The following is a 25,722-nucleotide window of genomic DNA, read 5'->3' on the forward strand; positions in this document are numbered from 1 at the left end:
AGAAAAGAAAAAAAAAAAGGAAGTCAAAGCTTCCAAAGCCACAACTCTGTTCACTACAGAAGCTACACTGTCTTCAAGAGCAGCAGAAACAGGTTGCCGAGGCACGGAAGACAATCTTGCCTTCAGATTTTTTGTTTCTGATTTTTATCCCCCTATGAGATGTCACTTGCTGCTGCACCCCAACAGCAAACTTCAGCTCCACAGTGTGAGGAGTGAAGCAGACACCCAGAAGGCATAAAAGCATCACATAATCATCAGCTACAACTTTAAACCACTGAGGGTGGCATTTAAGAGAGAGGCAGAAGACAGTGTCTCAAGTTCAAAACATTAAAAACAGGAATGGGTCTTCTGTTCCACAGCACACCCAGAGAATTTATATTCACGCATCTTACCTGCCTCACTCATCCCCATGACAGACATAATATAACTGTGCAATTCTCTGTGCCACAGCAGTCATGGCAAACCTCTCAGTTCTAAAATTCTTCCTTGCAATGGCCAGAGTCTTGGACAACTGGCCAATAGTGCCAGCTGACCACTCTGAGGCTGGAAGTCCATGAGAACGAGCCCTAAAATGCATTACTCTTAGCTGAAGAAATTCCACTCTTCCTGCACAAAAGTACGATCTAGTCCATCTTATATTAATTGCCCCCCCCCCAAGATGTATTTGCAAGGATGTTTTTGACATTAAATGATGTTAAGAGCCAATGAAAATTAGTGCTAAAATAATTATCTGTGGTTTAAAAAAGAATAAATTCACTCAATACAGTTACAATCACATATAATAGGAAAAAAACCAGAACTCAACTAAAGAAGGCACCGGCGTCCCCAAAGTCTGTAAGGACCCCGACTTCCCCAAACAAGGTCACACATGCTCTGGAAGGCTACCATAGCCTTCACAGGCATAGCTGAACATATGATTTTGTTCTAGCTTAAGACAACTAGTTAAAAACTACACTGTCTTGGAATCTGGCTTCATACCTCTGCTCAATTACACTCAAATGCTGACTGGACACATTTTTAGCCATGTTGTATAAATACTGTTTCTACTTAGGTTTTGAAAGAGAAAAAAAAAAGCCCAAGAAATCCAGTAGTTTTTAACTCTACGGAGTTCACATTTTTCCCCAATGAAAGGGAGTCAACTGGTTTTAAGTTAATTAAGGCATCCATTTTAGTCATTTTTCCTCACCAGCTGTAAAGCAGGGTACATTTGCTTCAATTCAGCTCTGCACTAATATATTTCACAATCAGTTCAACTCATGTGACAGGCTGGAATCTGGGCTGAGACCTCTGAAGTGCCTGCAACCATTCCTGCAGAGAGCCACTAATCCATCCTGTCTGGCGTACAGCCATGCTGCTGAAAATATTTTTTTAGATGCAACGTATTTTGTTCTGTATAGAATGCACAGAGACTGAGATTGAATCAACTGAGAAGAAAAGGACAAACCTGCTTTGTCGGACTGACAAGCTACACATTTGGTGTCTTCTGCCTTATTTGATACAAGGCACACTGAACAGTTCCAAGAGCCTTTTGGCTGTTTAAATTTGTCTCCAAATCCCAGAGTGACTGTCGTGCCGGCGCTGCTGGAAGAGGATGTCACTGTCACCGAGTTGTCTGTGACCATTGGCATTGTCAGAGCAGGCATCACTCCTGTTCCAGGCTTTGGTGTCTCACACGCTATACATTTTGTAGCTTCAGGTTTGTTCTGGACCAGACAGGTATCACAATCCCATGTGTTGGGTGCTGGTTTAAACTTGTCTTCAAAGCCCAATGTCCCTGCTGTAGGGACTGTTGTCTTGACACAGTGACTTACACTTATTGTCTGTTTCGTACTCTCAACAGTTGACAGTTTAGCAGCTTCACATGTTACACATTTTCCATCTGTGGTTTTGTTCTGCAGACATGGGTCATATGTGTCAGACTGCCAAAATGAGGATGCTTGTTTAGAGGTGTCTTTACCTGCAGAAAAACTACTTATTGCAGGCCTTGTATAGACGACTGTGCTTGTAACAGGCTGTGCAGATGAACAGGAGGGTGTTTTCCCAGACATAAAGCCTAAATTAATTAAAAATTAAAATAATTAAAAAATTAAAAATTAAAAAATTGGGAAAAAAAAGGAGAGATCTTAGTGATAAAGCAGTACCCTGCTGCATGTAAGTTACTTATAATACTAGACAGCATAAATTTAAACAAACTGTCAATGGTCACAACTATACATTCCAACCAACCACAAGAGGAAGTCCCTGGAAATCTTATCTAAAGGGATGAAATTTCATATGCTGTGCTGAGACACAACATAACATTTCTTTAAAGCTTGATTTAACTCTTCATTTCCAAGAAAGTTTTAAATACAAATCTCCTTAGTATATGCCACTACAGTGGTAGATACAAGTGTGAACAAACAATACTGAAAGCTGACTGTCCTGGACTAGAAATAATCCAATTTCATTTTAAGACACCATGTCCAATCGAATCAAATTTCTAAAGCTATTTCTGTCGTAGTAGATGACTCACATTTACTTTGACAGCTGTACAGCAGTTGGTACCTGGAGCAGTAATAATTAATAAAAATTAAGACAACCAAACAATTTTTATCTATAATCTTTGTTCAAAATGCACTGGAAACAAGCCAACTCCTTATTTAAAGGTGACAACTTTCCAGAAACAAGTACCACCAATATGGAAACACTAATGAAAATGCTACGGCAATACATCTTAAATATCAGCACAAATTACTTGTAAAGGTTAAATGAAGCATTTCTTTTTTTATTATTATGTTGTTGTTGCTTTGTTTTGTTTTTTTTTTAATATCAGAAGTGGAATCTTTGAGCAGTGTGGATTCAGAACCCGCCTCTCTTAAACTGATAAAGAAAACTAATGTCACTTCACTGGTAAGTCTTTCCTTAAACACACAGCATAATTTCTCTCATGTAGCTCTTTCTAATATAAAAAGCCACTGCCTTCTTAAGTAGTATATAGATTTGTCATTTCATAATAAAAAGACCTGCTACAACTCAAGGCTTATGGGAAAAGATCAAATTCAATATAGTCCTTCTTGAAACAAAGCCCATCATCTACACACACACGCACTTTACTGAACAGTTGAAAACAACTGCAATTAAAATATTTTTAAGTGGAATTAAAATTTACATTTGAATTGATAGTAACTGTTGTAATTTAGGGCCAAAAGATTTGCAGCTTTTGAAACATCTTTAGGAATGACATTACCATTCTTCATTTCTGGAGATGGTGAAGGTGGGAAAGGAATGTTCATAAAGCATTTTACAAACATTTCCTTTCCAATTACATAAATGTCATTTATTTAAAACAAAACATTGATTATTTGACTAATTCTTTTATATTTAATTTTCAATTACAACTTAATATGTAAGGAGAAACAATGCATTTGGTTTGAAGTTGCAGTTTTCCTTTCAGCAATGAAAGCCACTTACAATAGAATCAACCCTAACAGGTGCAGCATTTAATGTAATGTTCTCCTGTGTTTGTATTTATAGCTAACATTGCCTTAACTGTGACAAATGAGGGGCTTTTTTTGTTGCTGTTGTCGTGGGTTTTTTAAAAATCAATGCAATGATATACAAGTATATTTTTTGCAATATATTTTTTAAAGAGTTCATTATCTCACCAGGGCTTTTTAGGATGTCTAACACACTTCCTTGCTTTAAGAACTTAGCAGGTTTGCAGAGGCCATCGTATTCTTCTTCCTCTTCCTTCTTATTGCTGGTGCTGTTTACAGTGGTGCTACCTGTAAAACAAAACCCACCTTTTACAAAGAAATCCATTTAGTATATATTCACATTTGCTAGAAACAAGAATTTCCACATTTCAGTCCTCTTATATAAGAATCTTCAAAATTCTACCTTGTTTACAACAGTTTGTAGTTACAATTTGGTTAAAAGCAGACCTGTCACTGAAAACACCTTTTGCCTGGAATTTGTAACATGCTCAGAAATGACACAGATTATCTATTTCATATACATAAAAAGAGAATCAGCACTAGATTTTAAATGCTAAAATTTCTGTTACCTGGACTAAATAAGGATGTCACTGGTGTATCAATGGATCCAGAAAGCTCTGCTGACTTTGCAACAGGAACACTAAATGTAAACTTAATCTGCTACGAAAAAGAGAGAATTTTTAGATTCTAAGTAATTTTAATCAAATTTCACACAAATAATAACCTGAAATCCAGTCTTCAAACTTGTGGTGGATGCTGGATAACAAATTACAAGTCAGAAATCTATATATTAGTTTTTCCCCTTACCAGGGCCAATTCTGCTTTATTGCTCTGCAGTATTTTACTAAAGCCTTGAGAAAACATTGATCTTTATTTATTTTACTTACAGACAATGGAGGTAGCACTTCCACCTCAGTAGACTTCACAATTGGAGATGAAAATACAAACACGGGACTGCCAACATTACTTGTTGGTTGTACCTGTATTTTCAAAAGAATTAAGGTTTGTATCTAAAAGAAAAACATCCAGGTGAAACAACAGCAGCTACGTGAATTCACTATCTAACAGACATTCTGCAGTGAAGTTGGGAAATCTGATCTTTGATATTTCTAATCCACAGCTAAGAGTTATATGAAAATGAAGCTTGCAAGTGAGTGTATAAGATGAACAGAAGCCAAATCAAGAACTTTATGCCTCCCTCCCCAGGTCCCAAACAGAACACAACCGCGATTCATTCAACAGGTTATAAACTCATGCTGGTTAGTTTTATGAGCACCACAGAAAAAGTTAACATTCAGCAAAGCAGATGTATACTCATCCTGAAAAAGTGTCCACGATATACAAAGAAAGATTTACCTTGTTCATCGCAGCTTTTGAAACAGTGCTTGGTGATGATGAGACGGCACTACTGGCAGGGAAACTGAAGTTGAACGTCGGCAGCGATGCAGTACTGATAGGTAGGGGTACTTCGGGTAGTGCTGCTTGCTCCACCTCCTAGGTGTACATTTTAATTGTTGTAAATTTCAATTTTTCTTTAAAAGTTGTAAATTTGAATTTTTCACTTCCTTTGGAAAAGCTGTAGATTTTAATTTTCTTCTTTCACAACACATACTACCTTCCTACCCTATCCCAACTTTAATTTCTTAACAAAGTTAAATATAACAGAGAGATTTATAGGCAGAGCAAATTTTTAAAAGGAATCCTAACTTCCCCACATAAATCTGCCACATCATTTTTATTTATGGCAGCCCTGTTTCCATGCAATACTACATTCATCACCTGTCCAGTAAGAAGACTGAAAGTTAGCTCAAAATTGTTACCTGTGCAGAACAGAGAGGAGCACAGATCAGATTTGTTTTCTGTACTCTAGTTAATATAGAAACATAACCATTCTATGATGCCCTTATCTCTTCAAATTAAGAGTACAACTTCATGGCAAGTAAGAAAGTGTTCCTCTTGCAAAATTAGGTAGGACAGCTGGTAAAGTTTCTGAAGTCAATACTGCAGTGAACTTGGAAAAAGATAATGTTTAAAGAAACTTGTGTGCTCCTTTGAGTACGAAAAAACTCAAACCAAACCATAGCACAGAATGCCAAAAAAGAAAGCCTGACAAGCAGCACAGAAGATCATACTCTGGTAAATCTAATCTATATCATGTATCAGGATGCAAAATTTAAAACTCAGAAATCAGTGTACCTTGAGAACTTCTGGTCTTATCCTTGTCTTTTAAGCAGTTTGATTACCAAGACTAGATTAGTTAGGGTTTAAATGGGAATAGCCAATCTAATCACAATTTGCACAGTAGTACCAAGATCTACCCAGAAGCGACTAAGCAGAGATGTACATCGCTACTACAGAAATTTAATGTACCCTACAACTCACATATTTCAGAGATTTCATCTTAAGAGTCTATCACAACCTTGATATTGAGACCATTTCTATCATAAAAACATTCTCCAGTATCTACTACTTCTTCATTTTGCATCAACCAGAAGACTGATTTAAACTTTTTATATTTAAGATCCAGTAGTAGGCAGCTTACATAACAATACAGTCAGGAAAATAAACTTTGGGATAGCAACAACCATTGTTCCATTAAATGGACTTCTGCCATTAAACAAGAAAAAAAATGCCTCCACAACAACTTTGACTAAGTGCCAAAAATTGTGAATGATCATTAGCAGGCATGCAGAATGCTGTCTTCTGCTTCAGGTTCTTGGTCCCTTACACAACTTAAATATGAAATAACAAAATAAGCAAACTTTCTTTTTTATCTTGGCACTTGTTTCAAACATCATTCCTTTATAAAAACTCTACAAACTTCCACCAAATTTATTCATTCAACTACTAATTAGAAACTTTATAGTATGAAGCATATCCATGATAATACAACTATAACAAACATAAAACCAAAGCTCAGGCACTTCAAACAGATAACTGAACTGGAGCCTACTCTGAAAGCCACAGCAAAACACCCACAAAACCCAAGTGACATTGTTATAAATTACTATGAGGCAACGAAACTGGCATACTCAGCTAATTACTTCAGTAATCTCAGAGAGATCAATTAACCTCAGAGACCCTTACCGGCTGTTGTTTTTGTCCAGATTTTGATGCCGAGTATCGTTCTCTTTCCCTCCTCATCTTGCCACAGGCACTGTCCATTCTTCCTCCTGAAGACAGACCATTGGACGCAGGAGTATCGGGTTTGGGGTAGGTCAAACTGCTGGCACAGAACAATACATAGGTTGAGGAAGGGGGACAGAAAGAAAAAAAGAAAAAGGAAAAAAAAGGAAAAAACTCAACTTGTCAACTAATTGTTTCAAGCTATTATAGCCACTATTAATCCTAGAACTGTCACCTTCTAATTGGAATCAAAAAATTGTCCCACAATTTGCTAAATGCTGGTAAATAGATGGTGTTCTGAACAGCGAAAGCTGAATAAGAGCAGCAATGACAACGACATACATAAGAAACAGTCACAACATCCATAAAGGAATGATGACTAAGCCAGAAGACCCAAAATAGAAGAACTGATTTAGCTTGTTATTTTCTGATGTTTGCTTTTAATAGTCCAGACATTGGAAATTTTGACTGTCAGTTCTCTGATTCTGTGATGAGCATGTATCTTTGAAGGGTTATAAAATAACTAAAAATATATGGAAAGGGGTGACGGGAAAGAGCGTGTGTGTGTGTGTGTGCGCGCAGGCACACATGAATGCTGCCAACAGCCCTTAAGGAATAGAAGAGGCTTAAACTTTTGTTGCCAGATAATATGACAAAAGCTTCACAAGCAGCTCTGGCTTTCCTGAGGTCATCAGCAGAAGCAGCAGAGGTGTTTGGGTGCGCCAACATTCCAGAAGTCTTTTCAGACATGAATACAGATCCCTTTTGTAAGGCATACAAAGGCATTTCTCTGTTCATTACAAAAGCCTAGATCCAAGCCAGAAGACTTCCTAATCCAAATGGGAAGGGAAAAGAAGAAAACAAACAACCCCCCAAAAACACACACATCCCCCCCACCAAAAAATAACAAACCCATGCGACATTCCAAAATAGAAGTGAACTAGGGAAAAACAACGGTAAAAAGTAGTATGGTATCAAAATGAAGTATCCCTGGAAAAATTACCATATTAAGCTTATCCTGCAGCTAAGCAGTCAGTTATTACAAAAGTACATTTGATGACACTGAAAGACACCAGGTCAAGTTTCCAGAGGACTGAGGAAAACAACTGGTCTAAATCTGTCAGATAGTTGCAAACAGTCTGCTTAGCACTGTAACCACTGAGAGGAAGCCAGATCCTTAAGGCCATATGCTCAAACTTTTATCTAATCCAAACTGACAATCAATTTGAATTCTGAAAAAAAATCTTATGTCAAAATACATCTTTATTCAGACAATTATAGCATGTCTATGATAGCCCATATTCCTCTTTTCTGTTAACACCTGTCAGCTTCTAAGGGGGAAAGACAGTGTTCTGTCTCCAAGCAAGTAAGTCCAATCTACAATTCTGACACAGGTTTAAAAACTAAACAGCCTTTGGTAGACTGGACAGAGGTGTACTGAAGTACTGCAGGTTAGTTGCACAAAGGGACTCTGGCCCTTATCAGTGTTGCATCCCTGATCCAGAACATGACACACAACAAAGTCTGCCTTGTAAAAGAACTAAAAAAAACCAGAACCATCTACTCTAAAGTCAAAAGTAGAACACAGCAGTAAACCTTGTGAACTAAATAAAAAGCAGTATCAGTTTTCTAGATCTCCCTTCTACATGGAGAAAGGAATTTTACCAAAGAAAATTTAGAATAATTTGAAAACCCACAATTAAAATCTAACATCTGTTTGCACCTCTGCCAAAACCACCTCTGCAAAGATGGTTCTTGTAAAGACAAACTACTTGATGATAAAACAAAGGGCTGGCTTTGGGGTTTTTTGCAAGCCAAAGAATGGCCAAGACAACATAAGAATTGTTTGGAAGATGAACATAGAGCCAACATGTTGGCAGATTCCATACTGTTCTTTGAAAGGGAGGAATCCTCAAAAAAAGCATATCTTTTGATCTAACAGTGTCTTAATTCAAGCATAACCCAAAAGATTAGTTGCCACGAACGGAGAGCTATCAGTATTATCTGGAGGTGAAGTCATTCTATCTAAGACAAGCGAGCAGTGTAATGTAAGATAATCTCCTCAAGAAGAAATACAATTATTAACTCCCCTGGAATTTTGTGTTTCAGACACAAGCTAGCATTTGTCCTCAGATGATTCTAAAGGGCTCCTGTTTTTCATGCAAACTCACAGAGCAGACAAGTGACTTTTGTCATGTAAGAAGCATTAGAAAATACGTTCCCCCACTTTTTTGCTTAAAAAAGTTCCTAAATATTGAATATACTCTAGAACTGTAAGGCACTTCACATTATGAAGAATTTTCAGAAAGAAATTCCTGTAGGACAAAGCTTTCAGACTCCAAGCAATTATTTAATTAGCTGAGACTAACAGCTGTACCCCTGATGAAAATCAAGATGCACAAATGGTTAAACTCTCTCATAATACAAAAATTTTTTCACTTTTTCTATTCCCTTTTACTGAGAACTGTTACTGCCCTTTCAAAAGAAGGCAAGCATGCAGACTGCAGTGACAAAGGAGAGGGTGCTCTTCTCTCAAGTGTTTTAAAATTAATAGATTTGTCATACCTTTCAGATGGTTTTACAGGCTTTTCTGCAGGAAAACTCTCCTGTGTCATGTCCTGCAAAATAGGTTTGATTTATTTCAAGATTTATCTAAATATATTTATAAACAAAACACACAGAGAAGACAACCAAATGTAGATGTTTCGTGCTGGTGGTTTGGGTTTTGGTTTGTTTGTTTTAACACCACTGAATACACCTGATCTGCTTAAGCTTGTTCCCTAACTACTATGCCTATCCACTTAATTTCCAGCCCATGTATTTAATACCTGGTCATTTTTACATCCAGGTTGATACTGGAACCATGGGTGGCTTTTTTTTTCTGAAAGAGATACCAATATTGTTTTAAGGATAGTTTACTGGGAACTTCATTTACACCAAAGTGATCAGAATATGTAATTAAGAAAGTAATCCGAATGGGTAATTGTCAGAAATCTCACTTGGAGCCCACAGCTCACCAGAAAGACCTTGTACACAACATCAGCATGTTCGATCAGTGACAGCTACTTGTGTACAGGAGCATATGAAAAGGAAAAGTTTTGTGTTTTAATATTCTTTCACTGAGAACAGCCTGGCCCAATAGCACATCATCACATTCTGAAAAGAAGCACCAGCCACACAGTGTGCCAAATGTACAATTATTTTCATAAAATCTCTAAGTATCTCCTTCACAGTGGTTCCCACTGTCTTAATGCTTACCTCAGACATACTATCAGTACTCCATCAAGAAAAAGTAGAATAACTTAGTAAAATAACTGGTTAGAGACATTCCAAGCTTGTAAAATGCAGGCAAACAAGGACCAGAAAATTTACTTACTTGATGCTCTCTATCTCCCCTTTGGTGAATTTTTCTGGAATTAGTAGCTGATTTCAGAGATGGTTTAAAATACGTGATCCGACCCCCTGACAGGGAGAGTGGCTTTGGTGTCACAAGTTTCTGGACAGGCGGATGCTGTGAATCCATCTTTGAAAGGAAAGGAGCAGTCAATTTATCCTTGCACCCACCCAAATTACCACAGCATTTACTGATAAAAAAAGTTACAGAACCATAAACCTCCCATCAGCCTCAGCGCCCAGTGAAAACTATCTGGAAGTGTTGAAAACATTTAGCTTGTAGAATGAAACCACCAGAATATCAGTTATAAAATCCAAAAAGCTACAGAAGTAGTTGAAGTCTGGCTGAACCCTATGTCAAAATTTGGCAAAATAAATCATATTACTATTAGCAAAATAACTTGTTTGTATAATATGCTCCCATCCTTTCCTCTCCTCTGCTCTTGTTGTTTTTTGGGGTTTTTTTTACCGGTTAAATCCATTATTTTAACATGCAAAATGTAAAGCAGTGTTAAACCAGATTCTGGGTTTCATTTTTTCTACATTTTCCTCCTTTGAAGTTAACACTGTGAAAAAAAAAAGTTGTAAAATAACTTTAAAATAGTCTCATTCATTAATACATGTTCCAATAACATGTATATTAATGACTTGCATTTGATGCTGTTAAAAGTACTGGCCTGACTTTCCTTGTCAAAGCATTTTCACAGACAAAAGCTGATTTTTGACAGAAAGCACTGTACCTTCTACAAAACTGGTTTAACTGAATTGAGAAAGAAGAAAGACCCCAAAAGGCTACACTATTTAACAAATCATCTGCAGTCTTGATGATCAGGATAATCAGATTTACGATACATGCTATTATTTAAATTAATATCAACAGAAAACTGTGTTTACAATGCAAATTTAATTTCACAGTATCTCAAAACTCTTGCTAATGAAATTCATGTTGCTCTATGTATAAAGTTACTTTATTCTAAAAATTATTAAACTAATTTCAAAATCTTGAGTAAAATGCACGTTATTTAAGTTCACAAAACCATTTTGAGTGAAGAATGGTCCACTGTTGGTATTAAATATAAAGCAAATAGAATTGGAATAGAGTATTTTCAGCTGTAAAGGACAAACAAAAATCATCTGACTGGTCAATGAACTGCCTGACCACTTCAGGGCTGACCAGAAGTGAAAGTATGCTGTTAAGAGCACAGTCCAAATGCTTCTTTAACACTGACAGGCTGGGGGCATCTCTAGGAAGCCTGTTCCAGTGTTTGACCACACTCTCAGTAAAGAAGTGCTTCCTAGTGTCCAGTCTAAACCTTGCCCTGAACTGATGCAGCTTTCAGCCACGTGTCCTGTCACTGGATCCTGTGGAGATCAGCACCTCCTTCTCCACTTCTCCTCCTCAGGAAGCTGTAGAGAGCCATTGAGGTCACCCCTCAGCCTCCTTCTCTCTAAACTAGACAAGCCCAAAGTCCTCAGCTGCTCCTCCCAGGACAGGCCTTCCAGCCCTGTCACCAGTTTTGTTGCCCTCCTCTGGACACATTCAAGGACCTTCACATCCTTCTTGAATTGTGGGTCCAGAACTGCACACAGTGCTCAAGGTGAGGCCACACCAACACTGAACACAGTGGGATAATCCCCCCTCCTGACCACTGGTTGTGCCATGTTCGATGTACCCCAGGATGTGTTTTGCCCCCTGGGCTGCCCGGGCACACGCTGCTCACACTAAGCTACGGCTGACCGGCACCCCCAGATCCCCTTCTGCAGGACTGCTCTCCAGCCATTCCTCCCTCAGTTTATACTTGTGCTCACATTACTCTGTCCTTGGAGCAGTATCCCACCTGCCCCATGCAACCTGACCTTGAATGTTTCCAGGAATGGGGCATCCAACACCTCTCTGGACAACCTGTTCAAGGGCTCTACCATCCTCATCTCCTTATATCTAGTTTAAATCAACTCTCTTTTAAGTGATAAACAATTACCATTACCCCTTGTTCTATTGCAACAGGCTCTGCCAAAAGATCTGTCCCCATCATTCTTCTAAGCCCACTTTAAATACCAAAAGGTGATACACTTATTGTGGTAACATCTCTGTGAAGCCTTCTGCAGGGTGAATAACCCCAACTCTCAGTCTTTCCTCACAGGAGAGGTGTTCCATCCCTCTGGCCATTTTTATAGCCCCCCAGTGGACCTGCTTCAACAGGTCCCTGTATTGAGACCCCCAGAGATGGATGCAGCACTCCAGGTGGGATCTCACCAGAGCAGAGATCAAGGGAGAGAATCACCTCCTTTGACCTGCTGGCCATGCTGCTTTTGATGCAGCCCAGAACACAACTGGCTTTCTGGGCTGAGAATGCACATCGCCTCTCAATTCACCCCCAGGCCTGTACTGATGGGGCAACTGGGGGTTGCCCTCACCCAGGTGCAGAACCATGTGACACTCCCGTCTTCTAGAGCTTGTCCTCGTCCCTCTGGATGGCATCTCATCCCTCAGGTGTGTCAACAGCACCACTCAGCTTGGCGTCACCAGCAAACTTGCTGAGGGTGCACTCAATCCCACTATGTCATTGATGAAGATCTGGTATTTGGACTTGCTAAATTCCATCTGACTGATCACTGTCCAATGCTCCAATCTACCTAGATCCTCCTGCATAGCCTCCTCTCCCTAAAGAGAGTCAATAGCACTTCCCTGTTTCATATCATCAGCAAACCTGATAATGGGGCATTCAGATCACTGACAGATATACTGAACCACACTGGTCCTAGAACTGAGCCCTGAGGAACAGAGATGGTGACTGGTCACCAGCCAGATGTAACCCCATTCACAGCAATCCTTTGCATCCTGCTGTTCAGCCAGTTCTTCACCGGGGCATCCCACATTTGGACAACTTGTCCAGAAGGATACTGTGAGAGACAGTATCATAAGCCTTAAAAAGTTCAAAATCTACATCCACCGCCTTCCCTTCACATGCCAGGCAGGTGATGTTGTTGTAGAAGGATATCAAATTAGTTAGACAAGTATGTAGAACAACAACAACAAAGTCACCCAGTTACATGTTCAATACGCTAAGAGTTATTCTCTCTGGTGCAGACCCTCAAAATAAAAAAAAACACCATAATAAAAGAATACCTGCAAAAGTTTTGCCTGAGTGTTCAAGTGCCATGTCAACCACTTGTTTGCTTTAGCAGGAAAACACACAACCACAACCCTCTCCTTGGTGCACACAATCCTCTCCTCCCTTCTCATCAAGGGCTACCCTTTCCCTGCCAAACTATGAATTCTAGCATTATGAATAGACAATTTCTCTATTTTTACCCAGTGGCAGCTGTGCACAACATTCGCTTTCTGACTGATGTCAGGGGCTACGCTGCAAATCCAGCAGATCTTTCTTAATGCCTTGTCACAGGTGTGGTTCTGCATTTTAACTGAGAATCTGTATCGGCTTTGTTTTCAATTATTTGGATAATATTTTTGGTAAAGAAATTACATGCTCTACTTTTCAATGCTCTTGTAATTTAGTACATGGCCAAAGACACTACAGGAACTCTGAGATGTTTATAAATTCTGAAGTGACCGCATAATTAATTATACTCCTAAATAAGCTCTTAGCAGAGAAACTTCTTGAGACATTCTATCCACTTTCTCATTACAACAACAGACAAAAAGTTTGCACGGAAGAAAAACTACACTTTTGTTCCTTTGGTTGACTGATCTTAAAGTGACCTTTTGCGGGTTTTACAATTAACAAACTTGATACTTCAACTTTTTTTTTTAACAAAACCAAGGAAATAATGATTTACCACAGCGTTATCACCAACTCAGTGTTACCTCCAAATAGGAATTTAGGAACATAAATTTACAGAAGCGACAACATTTAACCATTTTCCTTCTCCTTCCTCTGAGCAGTTATAAAAAAACATAAGTATTATTTTTTTCTCAAAATGAACATGGAAACCTGTACAAGGTCTGATTCAATCAATATTTTTCTACTTCTGATCATTTCTGCAGTAAAAAGCTTTTATAAACAGGAATATTAACATGGAACTTAACCCCAAGTTGCCCCCAAATAAAACTACTTTGTGTGTTCTAGAGAAGGTGTTCTTGACTGTCATATCAATACACCACCACAAAATATAACAGAATTTTCAACCCGAGTAATTTTTACAGTCCTTCATCTGGTGTGGGTAGAAAAGACATTTTTAGCTATTACCACATAGGCAAGACCGCTATAATTCACACAACGCTAATATTAACTTCAATTCATGTGTACGCTTCTCACTGAGATTTGTGACATTTCTTCTGATAGCTATAATGTACAGAAAGTTATCTATCTCAGCTTAACATGTTACTGGTTCTTACCTGGTTTTGTCTGGATTGGAAGCTAGTCATATTCAGCACACTCCTGTCCACAGGCTATGGGGGGAAAAAAAGGCCTAAATATTAGTGAACGTTTTTTCCCCATAAGAGGGTTCCATCTAACAAAAACATGGGGGTTTTGCGATCAACTTACAGAAGACAATGGACTAGAAACAGAAGATGGAATCCTTTTAGCATCCTGTTGAGAAAGCAGTGCAGTAAATTAAACAATGACACAAGCACAATCTTCATCCTATACTTGCACATATTTACTATGTTTTTCAAGCACATGAAATAAAACATGAAAAGGAGTGCCATTTACCGCCAAAGGGCTTGACATCTTCTCCAACGTCTGCAAGATGCGCCGTGCTGTGGAACTTGTCACACCGTAGGATTGCACATTTGCCTGTTTAGCTTTCATTTGTCTTTTTAACGGTGGCTGAAAAATTAGCATTGCCAATGTTATGATGCTGGATTTTGAGTTAAACATACGTGTATCTTATGCCCTATGGATACAATGATGACATAACCAATACTTATAATGACAAAGAAAAATGTACTCGCAGAGCATTCAAGCCATGAAGAAGAAAATACACACTACTGGCTTTACAGAAGTTTAAGTGGGGCAGGATAAAGCAACGAAAGAAATACTTAAATTTAAAAGGTCATAAAATGGAAGATGTTAGGCCTGTAGAATCTCTGAAGCAGTGATTAGGAAAACAGAACTGAAGCAAGCTTGTGCTGCAGAAAGTACTTTCAGTAACAAAACAGATCTCGGGGTTTCATTATGGTGTAAGTGTGCCATCTTAAAATCACTGCATACAATCATCATCAGAAATTTCTAGTTTTATTTCTCTCATTTCCTCCCTTCCCCCAAGATTACAACTGACTGAAGATCTTTTCACTCTGCTTAAACAGATAAAGATCTGATTTGAACTGTAACAGATCTCAGCATGATACATTGAAAAAACAAATGGTTTATTCGTACCACATGACTTTGAACATAAGTTAAAAAAACTTCAGTGTTACCCTTTTCGGTTTCCTTAAAATTACGTTAAGCCTCTCATGTAACCACATCACGCTTACCACACTGCTATGTGAACACAGGAAGCAGATCACAGCATATAAAAAACACAAGTGAGACTTGCTCTACTCTACAGCATGCAGCAACAAGCAAGCTAGTCTCTCCCTTAAAAGCCTGGTATTTGCTTCCTCTTTTCAGTACAATCCACATTTATTTTTGTAAAAATAAAAATAGCTGATCAAAGAGGGCTCCTAGCTTACACTCCTAGAAGTTTTAAGTGTTCTGAAGTTTGACTCAACGCCAAGTCCAGACAAACCGCAAATTGTCAAGGTTTCCCCTAAGTCAGGAACTTGTAAGTCCTCTTGTTCCATGGCAGAAAAGAAACAGACTGCCAGAATAGGTCCAGCAAACTCTAATTGCCAGTTTCTTAAATAAAGTTTATTTTGGCTTTTTATTTCTTTTTGTAATAAAGATCTTTTTGACTTAAACACAACACATTCCAATCAAATCAGATTTTACTTCTTTTTAGATTCAACTCTAGCTACTGAAGGTAGTAAGGATTTTTAATTGCTGGTTCATTTTAGAACACAAAGAATACTTTGGGGCAAGCAGCTCTTCTCAAGAGCTAAGATATAGAGAATGATAGTAAAATAGAAAGGACTTATTGTTTATCTTGAGATTGCATTGAGGACTGCATGCCTCTAAGTAACAAAAGAGCAAAGGATGAGCAAATTTGCCCTTTGGATATTACTATATTAAAGAATGCACAGTTTTACAAAGCATATTCATAGTTAAGAGCGTAGGATCTACCGACAAGCATCAACTTTTGCTACTATAAATATAAGTTTTCAAAGTTATGCCATCGTAGTATTTATTTACACATTACTTTAACATAATACAGTCAAAGGCAGACAACGGCAGAAAACAGAAATTTTTGAAAGAGGTAACAACAGAGGAAATCCCTACAACAAACAACTACCCAGCAACTAAGATGCTACTGTCATACTTGTGCACTATGGTAAATATTTCTACACGAACTGAGAATTTAAACAAAGATGCCTCTTTTTCACTCTTGTAGGCTGAGAGGGCAAAAGAAGAACTGTTTCCATATTTTCAGTGTTCAGTTCCCCACTCAGAGCTTTTTAGGGAGAGCTATCTCTTCTGTACTTTGATTACATTTTTCCCCCCCCACACTACTATTTTCATACCTGATAAGCAGAAATCTGCACTTTTGTCTGCCTTGCTGCTGCAGCGGCACCACCATACGAGGTCTTTCCAGGGTAAAATGGAGAATCCCCAAGCTGCCTTGTCTTAAAGACAGAGGTGTTTCCAAGTGACTACAGAAAGGTGTTATGGTAAGTTGTTAGTAAAAATGGTTACACATTCAAACTGACTAAACTTAACACTGTGCAGTACTTACAGGAGAGGGAGATCCAAAAGCAGATAAATTGAATGCAGGTTTTTTAGAGCTAGATGCAGGATGCTGTGAGAGGGAATGAGATCTTTCAGCCTCTGGGGACCAGAGCAGTGGTGCTGAAGTATTTTTTGAAACTGTGATATCTGTCAAAATGATACATGCTTTATGTAAATGCCTCATATACATAGAGAATTGTAATATTAAAGATATTTTATCTTTATTATCTCTGATATTTTATCAGAGTTCTTTAATATGAAAAAGTAAGTTTTACAGAATGAAAAAGTCCCTTTATACTTACTTCTCCAGCACTCTAAGCTTCAGAGTTCTTCAAACAGATTAGTTTCACATATGGTATGAAAACCAAGTATCAACTCTGAATCTGAATTCTGTTCAGAGAACTGCAAATACATTACTTTTCAGTAATCTTTCAGAAGCACGCACAAGTTAATAGCATGCTTCCAGGGCAGAGCAATTCTATTTTTATTTCTTTCGTGGTAAAATAAAATGGAATGGCATAAACACTGGTGCATCTATAATGGTACAAAGTTCTTCCTATGTTGGTAAAGGGTTGCAGGTCACCATAGGACAGAACTGCATCCTAGTAAACAGGTTATATTGCTAAGCCCAGGCAATACAAACTGAACTGTAAAACTATGGTCTCCAGAGAACTGGTTTAGCATGACTCTATTCCCACTTATACAGGGGATTAGAAAAACTTGCAAACCTGCTGTTTGCCCTTTCTCAGTGAGACACCTAGGTCCCCATCTTTTTCAATACAATGTTTAGGGGGTTTTTTTTAACTTTAAAATTGTGTACATTCCTTACTGAATTCAGTAAAAGACATGGCAATATTGAAAACTGATGCCTTCTACCAAGAAAAGCAAAAAAAGCTGCCCAGACTTTTTCAATCAGAATAGTTTCATTACTGACTCCTGGTAAAAAAACCCAAAAAACCCACATGAAAACATCTTGTGTTTTCATCTGTCACCTATATCTACTCACATTTAACCAGCTGCAAGTTAGATATTCAAGGTAACTCCTCCTCTAGGTCAACCTAGTTGTCAAGCTACAGCAAATCATCTTCAGCTCCTACTATCCCAGTTCAAGATTTACAGATAATCCAGCTAAAAGTGTATTTATCAGCACCAACTCTTTAGAACATCAGGGACTCATAACTGTATTCCAAAGCATGGTTCTATTTAAAAGATGACAGGATTATATGCTTCTAATATATTAAAAATGAAATTTAATTCTGACATCCAAAGCTGACATTCACCTACTTTACTTACTAAGGCAATGTGAAATATTAAAGAATACAAAGTACTTCATGTTACCAAACAACTCAATTACAGAACACAAAAGTTACCTTTATCAGATGCTCTAGAGGAGAAGCCACTGGTTGTTGAGATGTTATCATCATCATGCTGAGAGGTAGAATCTTTTATTTCTTTTACCAGAGACAGCCCAGGACTGCCAATGCCAAGTGTGGAAGATGTAGAGGGCTGACAGTGTGGTACTGTGGGATCCAACACAGTACAGTTCAAATGGCTCCGATGGAGAGAGGGCCTTGTTAACACATCTGAGAAGTTCAGTGCAGACCTACTCGTGGATGGTTCTAAACAAGAACAGCGAGACAATCAGCTTTCCTATAGACAAGCTCACAGAAGCCAAAACCTGTTTTCTATCAACAGCAATGTTATTGCCAAGTTCTAAGCACAAAAATAGAGAAGCCGAATTTAACTTCTTCACCCAGATAGGGTTTCATCTATCTGACAACAACAGCAATACTGCTTGAAATACTAGTGTTCTGGTGTCATCATCACCCCTTCCAAATTCTACCATATCAGGTCACGCTACAGACAAAAACATTTCTCCTCTCCACTGATTTTTGAGATTTTGGCACAAAGGACAAGTAAGCAACATGGCCTTGGTTGAAAGATGGGCGTTTTTTCCTCACGAAAGGAGTCTGTAAACACTGCCAGTGCCCTGCAAAAAGTAGTCTCACAGCTCCCACTTGCCACATGAACAGAACAGCTATTAATGGCTATCTTGCCTGATAGCTATGTAAATCTACAGTCTTTCCCAGGAATTCTGGGTATGAACAGGATTTTGAGTCACTACCCTCTTGGTATTTGCACTGAAGCTCAAACTAGCAACTTTAATCTACATAACCACCGCAGTGGGTAATTCTCCAAAGGATTGATAGATTTTCAGGACGGTCTTGTTTGAGATAAAGACTGAAGGCTGGTCAAGCAAAGGAATACAAGCTCTAGCACACTGGTATCTCAGAGCTGAAGAAACAGGCTCTCTAAAATAAAAATACCAGTAATAATAAAAAAACTTACTATTAACTATAGAAAGAAAGATTAGGCTACAACATCCACAGACTGCAACACCAGCCACTAAAAGTTCTAGGGTGTCCCATCTGCTCCCGATTTTCTGGAGCTAGAAAGTTTGCTGTGCAGCTGTTCTTACTGAAAGGTCCTTTCACACAGTTCTTCAGGAAAGCCAACACATGTTTCTCCTTCATGAAGACCTTCTCTATTCCTTTACACAAACTTATTCTCAAGCTACAGCTACACAGAGAGCAATAACGTTCCTTATTTACAATTAGATGACATTGGTGACATAGATATTTCCTCATTACTTTTTGTTCTGCCAACAACAGAAACAACTGATGTTCCACACAGATGGTTATGTACAAGTGGTCAGACAAAACCTGTCTCCTTATCAAAAACTGAGTTCCACAAAAGTGCTAAGTTAAGAGAAACTCAAATGGGAGCATATGCAAATGTTTAGAGTCCTACAGAAACAGTGAGAGGCAGAGATATAAAATACAGAATAATCTTTTATATAGTAAAGGGGTTGCAAACTTCTTTGCCAAGGGGCCAAATAGTTATCAAAGACTCCATGTTAGCTAGGTAGCTCCTTAATGTTACAAAATATTTTAAAAAGAATAATGTCACAAAGTTCTCCAGATCTCCATTAAACCAATAAGGAAATTGAATAAACTTATTGAAGAAGCCCAAAGGGAAAAAAAAATTAATTTAGGACATGAGAAGTTATTTTCCTCTGGCATTCTAGCATCTGGCCTTTTGCTTTGAGGACAACAAAACAAATTAATGTTTCTGTTACAGTAGGCAATTAGATAAACTTTCATTCCAGATCCTTTAAAAAAAAATGCCAATCAGCACCCTAGTGAATGAATATTATTGATATTTTGCATGTGGTTAGTTGACTACCTGAGGTTAACTGATGACTTCCAAGAGCTCCAAGTCAACCTCTAGTATGTTTTGCAATTTAAACGTTGTAGTGTGAAGCTAAGACAGTTTCAAAAACACTTTTTGATTTTTTTCTATGTGTTTGCTTTCTGTGGGTTTTTGTGCGGTTTTTTTGGTTGGGGTTTTTGTTTTGTTGGCTGGATTTTGTTTTGGGTTTTTTTGGTTTATTTTGTGACGTCTTTTTAATTTTATCAAAATGCTCCTTCCAGCTTCTCTTAGAAATCTAGATTCAGAACTAGAAATCTGTGAATAAATACAGATGGTCAGAATACTAAATGATATTTCACATACCTTCCAAATTAATTCTTGCTGATTCAGGCGTGACTCTCCCATCAATTACCGTAGCATCTTCATTTGCATAATCATCGTGATAGTTTACTGGATTCTCTTCCTGGTTTGGAGATTCATTTGTATCTACACATTTATCTTCCCTTTTATTGAAATACTTCTGTAACCATCCCGGTACAATGTTTTTCACTGATTCAGTCACTCTGCTAATGAGTCCCAGCTTAAAAGAAAAATACAGAAACACAGTCAGCAGCATACTGTGGGATGCAACCTTGCTCAGACCTCGAAGACAGATATTAGACAGCAATATTCAGATGAATAAAATAGAGGTGGGTGGGTTGTTGACACAGAATTGCTATACGTCTGGAACACGCATGACAAATATTCACCTAACTCTGATTTACTTAGTACTGACCTATCAATTTCTGCACTTCCCAGTGACCTTGGCAATGTTCAGAATTCTGAAACTACAGCCAAAATTCACCAGAGGCTTGTCAAGTCACAAGGTCATCAGGAAATTCTACTTCTAAATAACTCCTGATATACACTCTTTTTCTGAGGACTCCTCCTTGTAATGCCTTCACTTGAAAAAGCATTAAACCCAGAAGCTCAGCAATTATCTACAGCAATACTGATGACCATAACAGCTGCTAAAATAAGTGAATTTAAATATTTCTCTTTCTAATGTTGAACTGCAGTAACAAAGTCTATCCATAAACCCACTATTATGCTCTGAACAGTCAAGAGTATCCTGAAAGAATCCTGGAAGAAACAGCCATAGCTGAACAACAGATTCCTCACTACAGGACTGTTCAATAGATCCAATTTGATCAAATTTCATTTTGTGGTATGTTAAAGTTTTCTATCTTCAAACCTTAATATTCTGTCATTAAGGTATACATAAAAGCCATTTCCATTATGACATTTAGAAACTATTTGCAATGCTTACATTCTACATTTAGGAAACATTTATTTACCATTTTGCTTTAGGCAGTCACTTGATACCCATCATGCCCTCAAAATTTCAAAACACCTTCCTGTCAAATCTCAAGCCCCTGCAGCAGATTGCTTGCAGCATGGAGTTCCCCCTCTCTTACACTGACTGCAGCCACAGAAACAGCTGACAACCTCTGCAAGCTGGAAGCAAAAGTGAAATCTATCTCCATGATTTCAACACTTTGGAAACTAAAAAGTAACAAGAGTTAAACGGATTTTTGTTGAACTCCATCGTCATTTGCTAACACACGTAACAAAGGTTCTGGCAAGCTACTTTGGTTTTCTTCTGGGTTTAGGCAACAAAATTTTCTAAAAATTATTATTCATGTGTAGAAAATGAAGAATAGCCTTTGAACATGTATTAGTCTAGTAAACAACTGTGAAACAAGAACTCTGCTGTATTCAACTTTCCTAAACAAACAGCACACAAATGAAAAAAGAAGCCCATATTCCTCATTCAAATCTTCATACATGGTTACTTACAGGAGTTATAAACAAATTAGACAACCTTGAATCTGGAATTAAGAGGGGGGGCAAGGAAAGAGGATAAAGGGAAGGTAGAAAATAAAAGCCTTTTCACAGAAGGAAGGTCGTCTTAATTTGACATTTTTCATAATGATTGGTAATTTAATCTACTCTACATATATACTAAGCCTCAGCTTCCCAACAACAAAAAACTAACTGCATGCCATACCAGAACTCACAAGCAGTTCAGTGCATGGTACCAGCAAAGAGGTAGTTCCTACTCTCTTCCCAGCCCCTCATTTTCACCTTTCCTTATGACACACTGTCCCCCTTTTGGGGGGTATTTTGCTCCTATATGAATAAAAGCATATCAGGAACCCAGAGGAGTCAAGATTTGCCAAAATAAGCAAATGGTCAGGACACAAACTGCATCCAAGGCAATGCTCTTTCCAAAAAGCTAAGCAGCGCTATATTCACTATTGCTAGAGAGTTTCTTCATCAAGAGAATAAAAACATAAAACAACCTTGTATGATTCTCTTGCTGAAGAAATCCTCCCAGGACTGAAAGCTACCTAAGACTCAAGATGGCAGATGTCATAGGCATCCAGAAGAGTAAACACCCAATCATTAGTAATCTCAATGAGTAACTGGAGAACCCAGACAGACTAATAATTAACCAAGGTAACATTTTACCATCTATATCTAAAACCAGACTGGTTTGACCCTTTCTTGCAAAGGGCAGCCTTGCTACTGTTCTCCACATCATCAGCACTTCAAGCTAGGTAACACAGGGTAACTTCCCAAACCAAACCAGAAGCTGGAACTCGCTCGGCGCAGCCGTACTGTAGCAAGTACTAATGGCCTGTTCCATCTAGCTTAGGCACAGTGGAAGACATAGCATAGTTTTATGCTCCAGAATAATGCAGGCTAAGTGACAAAGCAAGAGAAAGCAGAATACATGGAAATGCATCTCTGTTTTCTGTCTGCAAAATATACTGATTAAAGGCACTGTGAAAGAGTTATGCAGGCATTATGAATGAGCTACCATCAAATGCAGATCCTGCTAAAACAACCAAACACCTTCCACCCAAAAAGTAAGCCATACATCCCAGGTATGCCTACTGACATACACATAGACCAAAAAAAAGGAAAAAAGACAAAATATCCTACCTGCCTATCAGAGCTGAAAGGCACTGTGTTTGGATTCCTGACCACGTCAGGCAGGTAACGCACCACTGACCAACTACACTTTTGAACATGCACGCTTCCTTGCTCTTGTCAGGACATTTCAGCAAAGGATCATGCCTTACACTGTCTTTAAAGCTGGCATTCTAATCCTATCCTAACTTGTGATTTTCTTATTCTTCAATTTCAGCACATGTGTTTGAGAACCCGTTCCCTCTGCCTGCACATGCAACACAAACCTACCTTGTCAGCAGTAGAGCACTCCCCCTCTACTGCTCCTGTGCCACCAGCTCTGCATTTTCTCCATCCCAGGTTCCCTGGCACTACCATCTCCCCATACAGGAATCATTAATCCTTCTAGAAGGTTGACAAGGATACTGGACATCTCAGTGATGCAAACAGATCTTCTGAGGTGAAATACAAAAGACATAGCAAAAAATAAGTCTAGCAGACTTATTCCTCCAGCAAAATCAGAGCAAACTGCTCAGATCCCAATCTCCTGTCCTAGTTAGAACAGCTGGGACCAGTTCATCACCGGATGGGTGTAACCCAAAACTGTGTATTCTATAGCCTTCCATGCCATTTCCCAGAAACTGGTATCAATATACACCTTCTGCCCAGAACAGCCTGACTCCTTAGGCTATAAACTGGGTGTTAAGAGGTCTTCGAGATAGGAGGGTGCCTCCCTGTCCTCACACTCTTTTGTGGAACTCCCCGCCCTGAGGGAAGTACTGGGCATTCCTGCCTGAACTGGAAGATATATAATCTTGGAGTCGTGGAACTTTTGGAACCTCTCGTGGGATCCAGAGGAAGACTGCAGATCACCGCTCTCAACCAGACTGAGAACACCACTCTCGACCAGACTGCAATCACCACTCTTGCCCAGACTGCACCAGCACTCTCACCAACCGGTTTTACCCTCTCCTTTTGCTTTGGACTCAGGGGGCCCAACAAACACCACTGTTCATGCCCCAGGGTGCTGGGTTATACATTTGGGGTTTGTGGGTTAAAACCAATTGTTTGACTGTATAATCATACTTATTGTATTATTTTATTAAATTGTTATTCTGATTTATAATCTCTCTTTTGAGTTGAGTTCATTTCCCCTCCTGGTTTACCTTTAAACCAGTACATCTCCTCAAGCCACGATTATGTACCAGTCCCTTCCTGAACAACTTCATTCACTGGGGCTATTCTGAATGTGCTACTGCACAAAAATTTTTCTAGTTCCCAACCTCAGATTGGGAGCAGAGGAAGCAGTGTTGGCACACAGCTTTAATGCTCATAAATCCTAATTTCTACAGGCCCCAGGGGTGCCAAACTAATATCACAAAAGGGCAGGAGATGTAATGGGACAATCCTGACTGAGTGGAGCACCACTTTAGTCAGTGAACACGGTTTACTCCTTAGCTGATTTCAGAAGTCTGAGCTACTGTCAGTACCAACTACTGTCTATTCACCTCAAACAAACTCATACTCATCCTAAAAAATACAAGCATGAAAGCTGAACAAAATGAAAATCCACTGGAAAGACACAGTAGCTTATGAATAGATATTTACAACAGTTTTTCAAAATCTGTGCATCATTCGAAGCGTCTGCAGCTCTGCTGGATCTAAGTCTATGTATACAAACATCATAGCAACAGTAACTACAGTAACAGCTACTTCAAGTCACATTGGTTTGACATCATGGAATCACTGAACCACTGTGGCTGGAAAAGACGTCTTGGATCACTGTGTCCAACTGTTACCCAAGAGTCCAAACCCTCCTTGTTTGGGCACGAACTCCCATTTCTAAGTTCCGACCCTGCTCCTGAGGTCTCAAGACTCATCTGAAGGGCCTAGAGCATCACTTTGAAGGCCTCAAGTGTAATTTGGAAGGTCCTAAGACTCATTTGTAGAGTTCAAAGGCTTCTTTATAGAGTCCAAAGGCACATCTTCAGGTCCAAACTCTAGCGTCCAAAGCCTCCATGTCAGGGATGAAAGCCTCCTCTTCAGGATTCAGCCTTCAATCTAGTGGTCTCAAAGCCTTCCTCCAACCCTCCAGAGACTCATTTCTAGGGGCAAGGTTTTATTTTGTGGTATTTTAGGGCACAAAACCCAACTCATGGTTCAAATCCTCCTTCTCACCTCCAAAAGCCCATTTCCAGGGCCCAAAGCCCTGTCTTGAAGACCCAAATCCTCCCTTTGAGGGTCCAAAGCCCTGTTTTCATAGAATCATAAAGGCTGAAAAACACCTTTAATATTATAAAGTCCAACTGTTAACCCAGTACCACCATCATGTTCACCATTAAACCATGTCCTCAAGTGCCAGATTTATTGCCCTTCTCCGGACATGCTCCAGCAGCTCAATGTCTTTCTTGTAGTGAGGGGCCCAAAACTGAACACAGGATTCGAGCTGCAGCCTCACCAGTGCTGAGTACAGGGGCATGATCCCTGCCCTGGTCCTGCTGGCTACACTATTTGCTGATACAGGTCAGGATGCCATTGGCCTTCTTGGCCACCTGGGCCTACTGCTGGCTCATATTCAGCCAGCTGTCAACCAGGCCCTTTTCTGCCAGATATCTTCCCAGCCACTCTGCCCCACACCTGGAGTGTTATACGGGGTTACTGTGACCCAAGTGCAGGTCTCAGCACTTCCCCTTATTGAACCTCATACAGTTCGTCTTGGCCCATCAATCCACCCTTTCCAGATCCCCCTGTAGACCTTTCCTGCC

General features: G+C 39.0%; 1 protein-coding gene across 5 annotated transcripts in view; it reads right to left on the reverse strand.

Annotated features, from left to right (window-relative positions):
- NUP153 (nucleoporin 153) overlaps positions 1 to 25,722 on the reverse strand; it is a 45,647-nt gene that overhangs the window by 7,579 nt on the left and 12,346 nt on the right. For 2 of the 5 annotated variants that reach the window (XM_051799145.1, XM_051799148.1), the window contains exons 2-16: positions 20,363 to 20,579; positions 18,157 to 18,405; positions 16,794 to 16,933; positions 16,582 to 16,710; positions 14,672 to 14,788; positions 14,504 to 14,548; positions 14,353 to 14,406; positions 9,979 to 10,125; positions 9,168 to 9,220; positions 6,564 to 6,702; positions 4,833 to 4,970; positions 4,364 to 4,456; positions 4,046 to 4,136; positions 3,645 to 3,764; positions 1,445 to 2,053 (exon numbers count right to left, since the gene is read on the reverse strand). In XM_051799145.1, the coding sequence (XP_051655105.1) occupies positions 1,445 to 2,053; positions 3,645 to 3,764; positions 4,046 to 4,136; positions 4,364 to 4,456; positions 4,833 to 4,970; positions 6,564 to 6,702; positions 9,168 to 9,220; positions 9,979 to 10,125; positions 14,353 to 14,406; positions 14,504 to 14,548; positions 14,672 to 14,788; positions 16,582 to 16,710; positions 16,794 to 16,933; positions 18,157 to 18,405; positions 20,363 to 20,579 (2,341 nt within the window). Of the gene's footprint in view, positions 1 to 1,444; positions 2,054 to 3,644; positions 3,765 to 4,045; positions 4,137 to 4,363; positions 4,457 to 4,832; positions 4,971 to 6,563; positions 6,703 to 9,167; positions 9,221 to 9,978; positions 10,126 to 14,352; positions 14,407 to 14,503; positions 14,549 to 14,671; positions 14,789 to 16,581; positions 16,711 to 16,793; positions 16,934 to 18,156; positions 18,406 to 20,362; positions 20,580 to 23,248; positions 23,604 to 25,722 lie in introns of those variants that run through there. The other 3 variants (XM_051799149.1, XM_051799147.1, XM_051799146.1) reach the window with 3 other exon arrangements.

This window comes from Manacus candei, unplaced genomic scaffold, assembly GCF_025592945.1.
Source record: "Manacus candei isolate 608988 ecotype Guabito, Panama unplaced genomic scaffold, ASM2559294v1 h1tg000049l, whole genome shotgun sequence".
NCBI classification, from domain to species: domain Eukaryota; kingdom Metazoa; phylum Chordata; class Aves; order Passeriformes; family Pipridae; genus Manacus; species Manacus candei.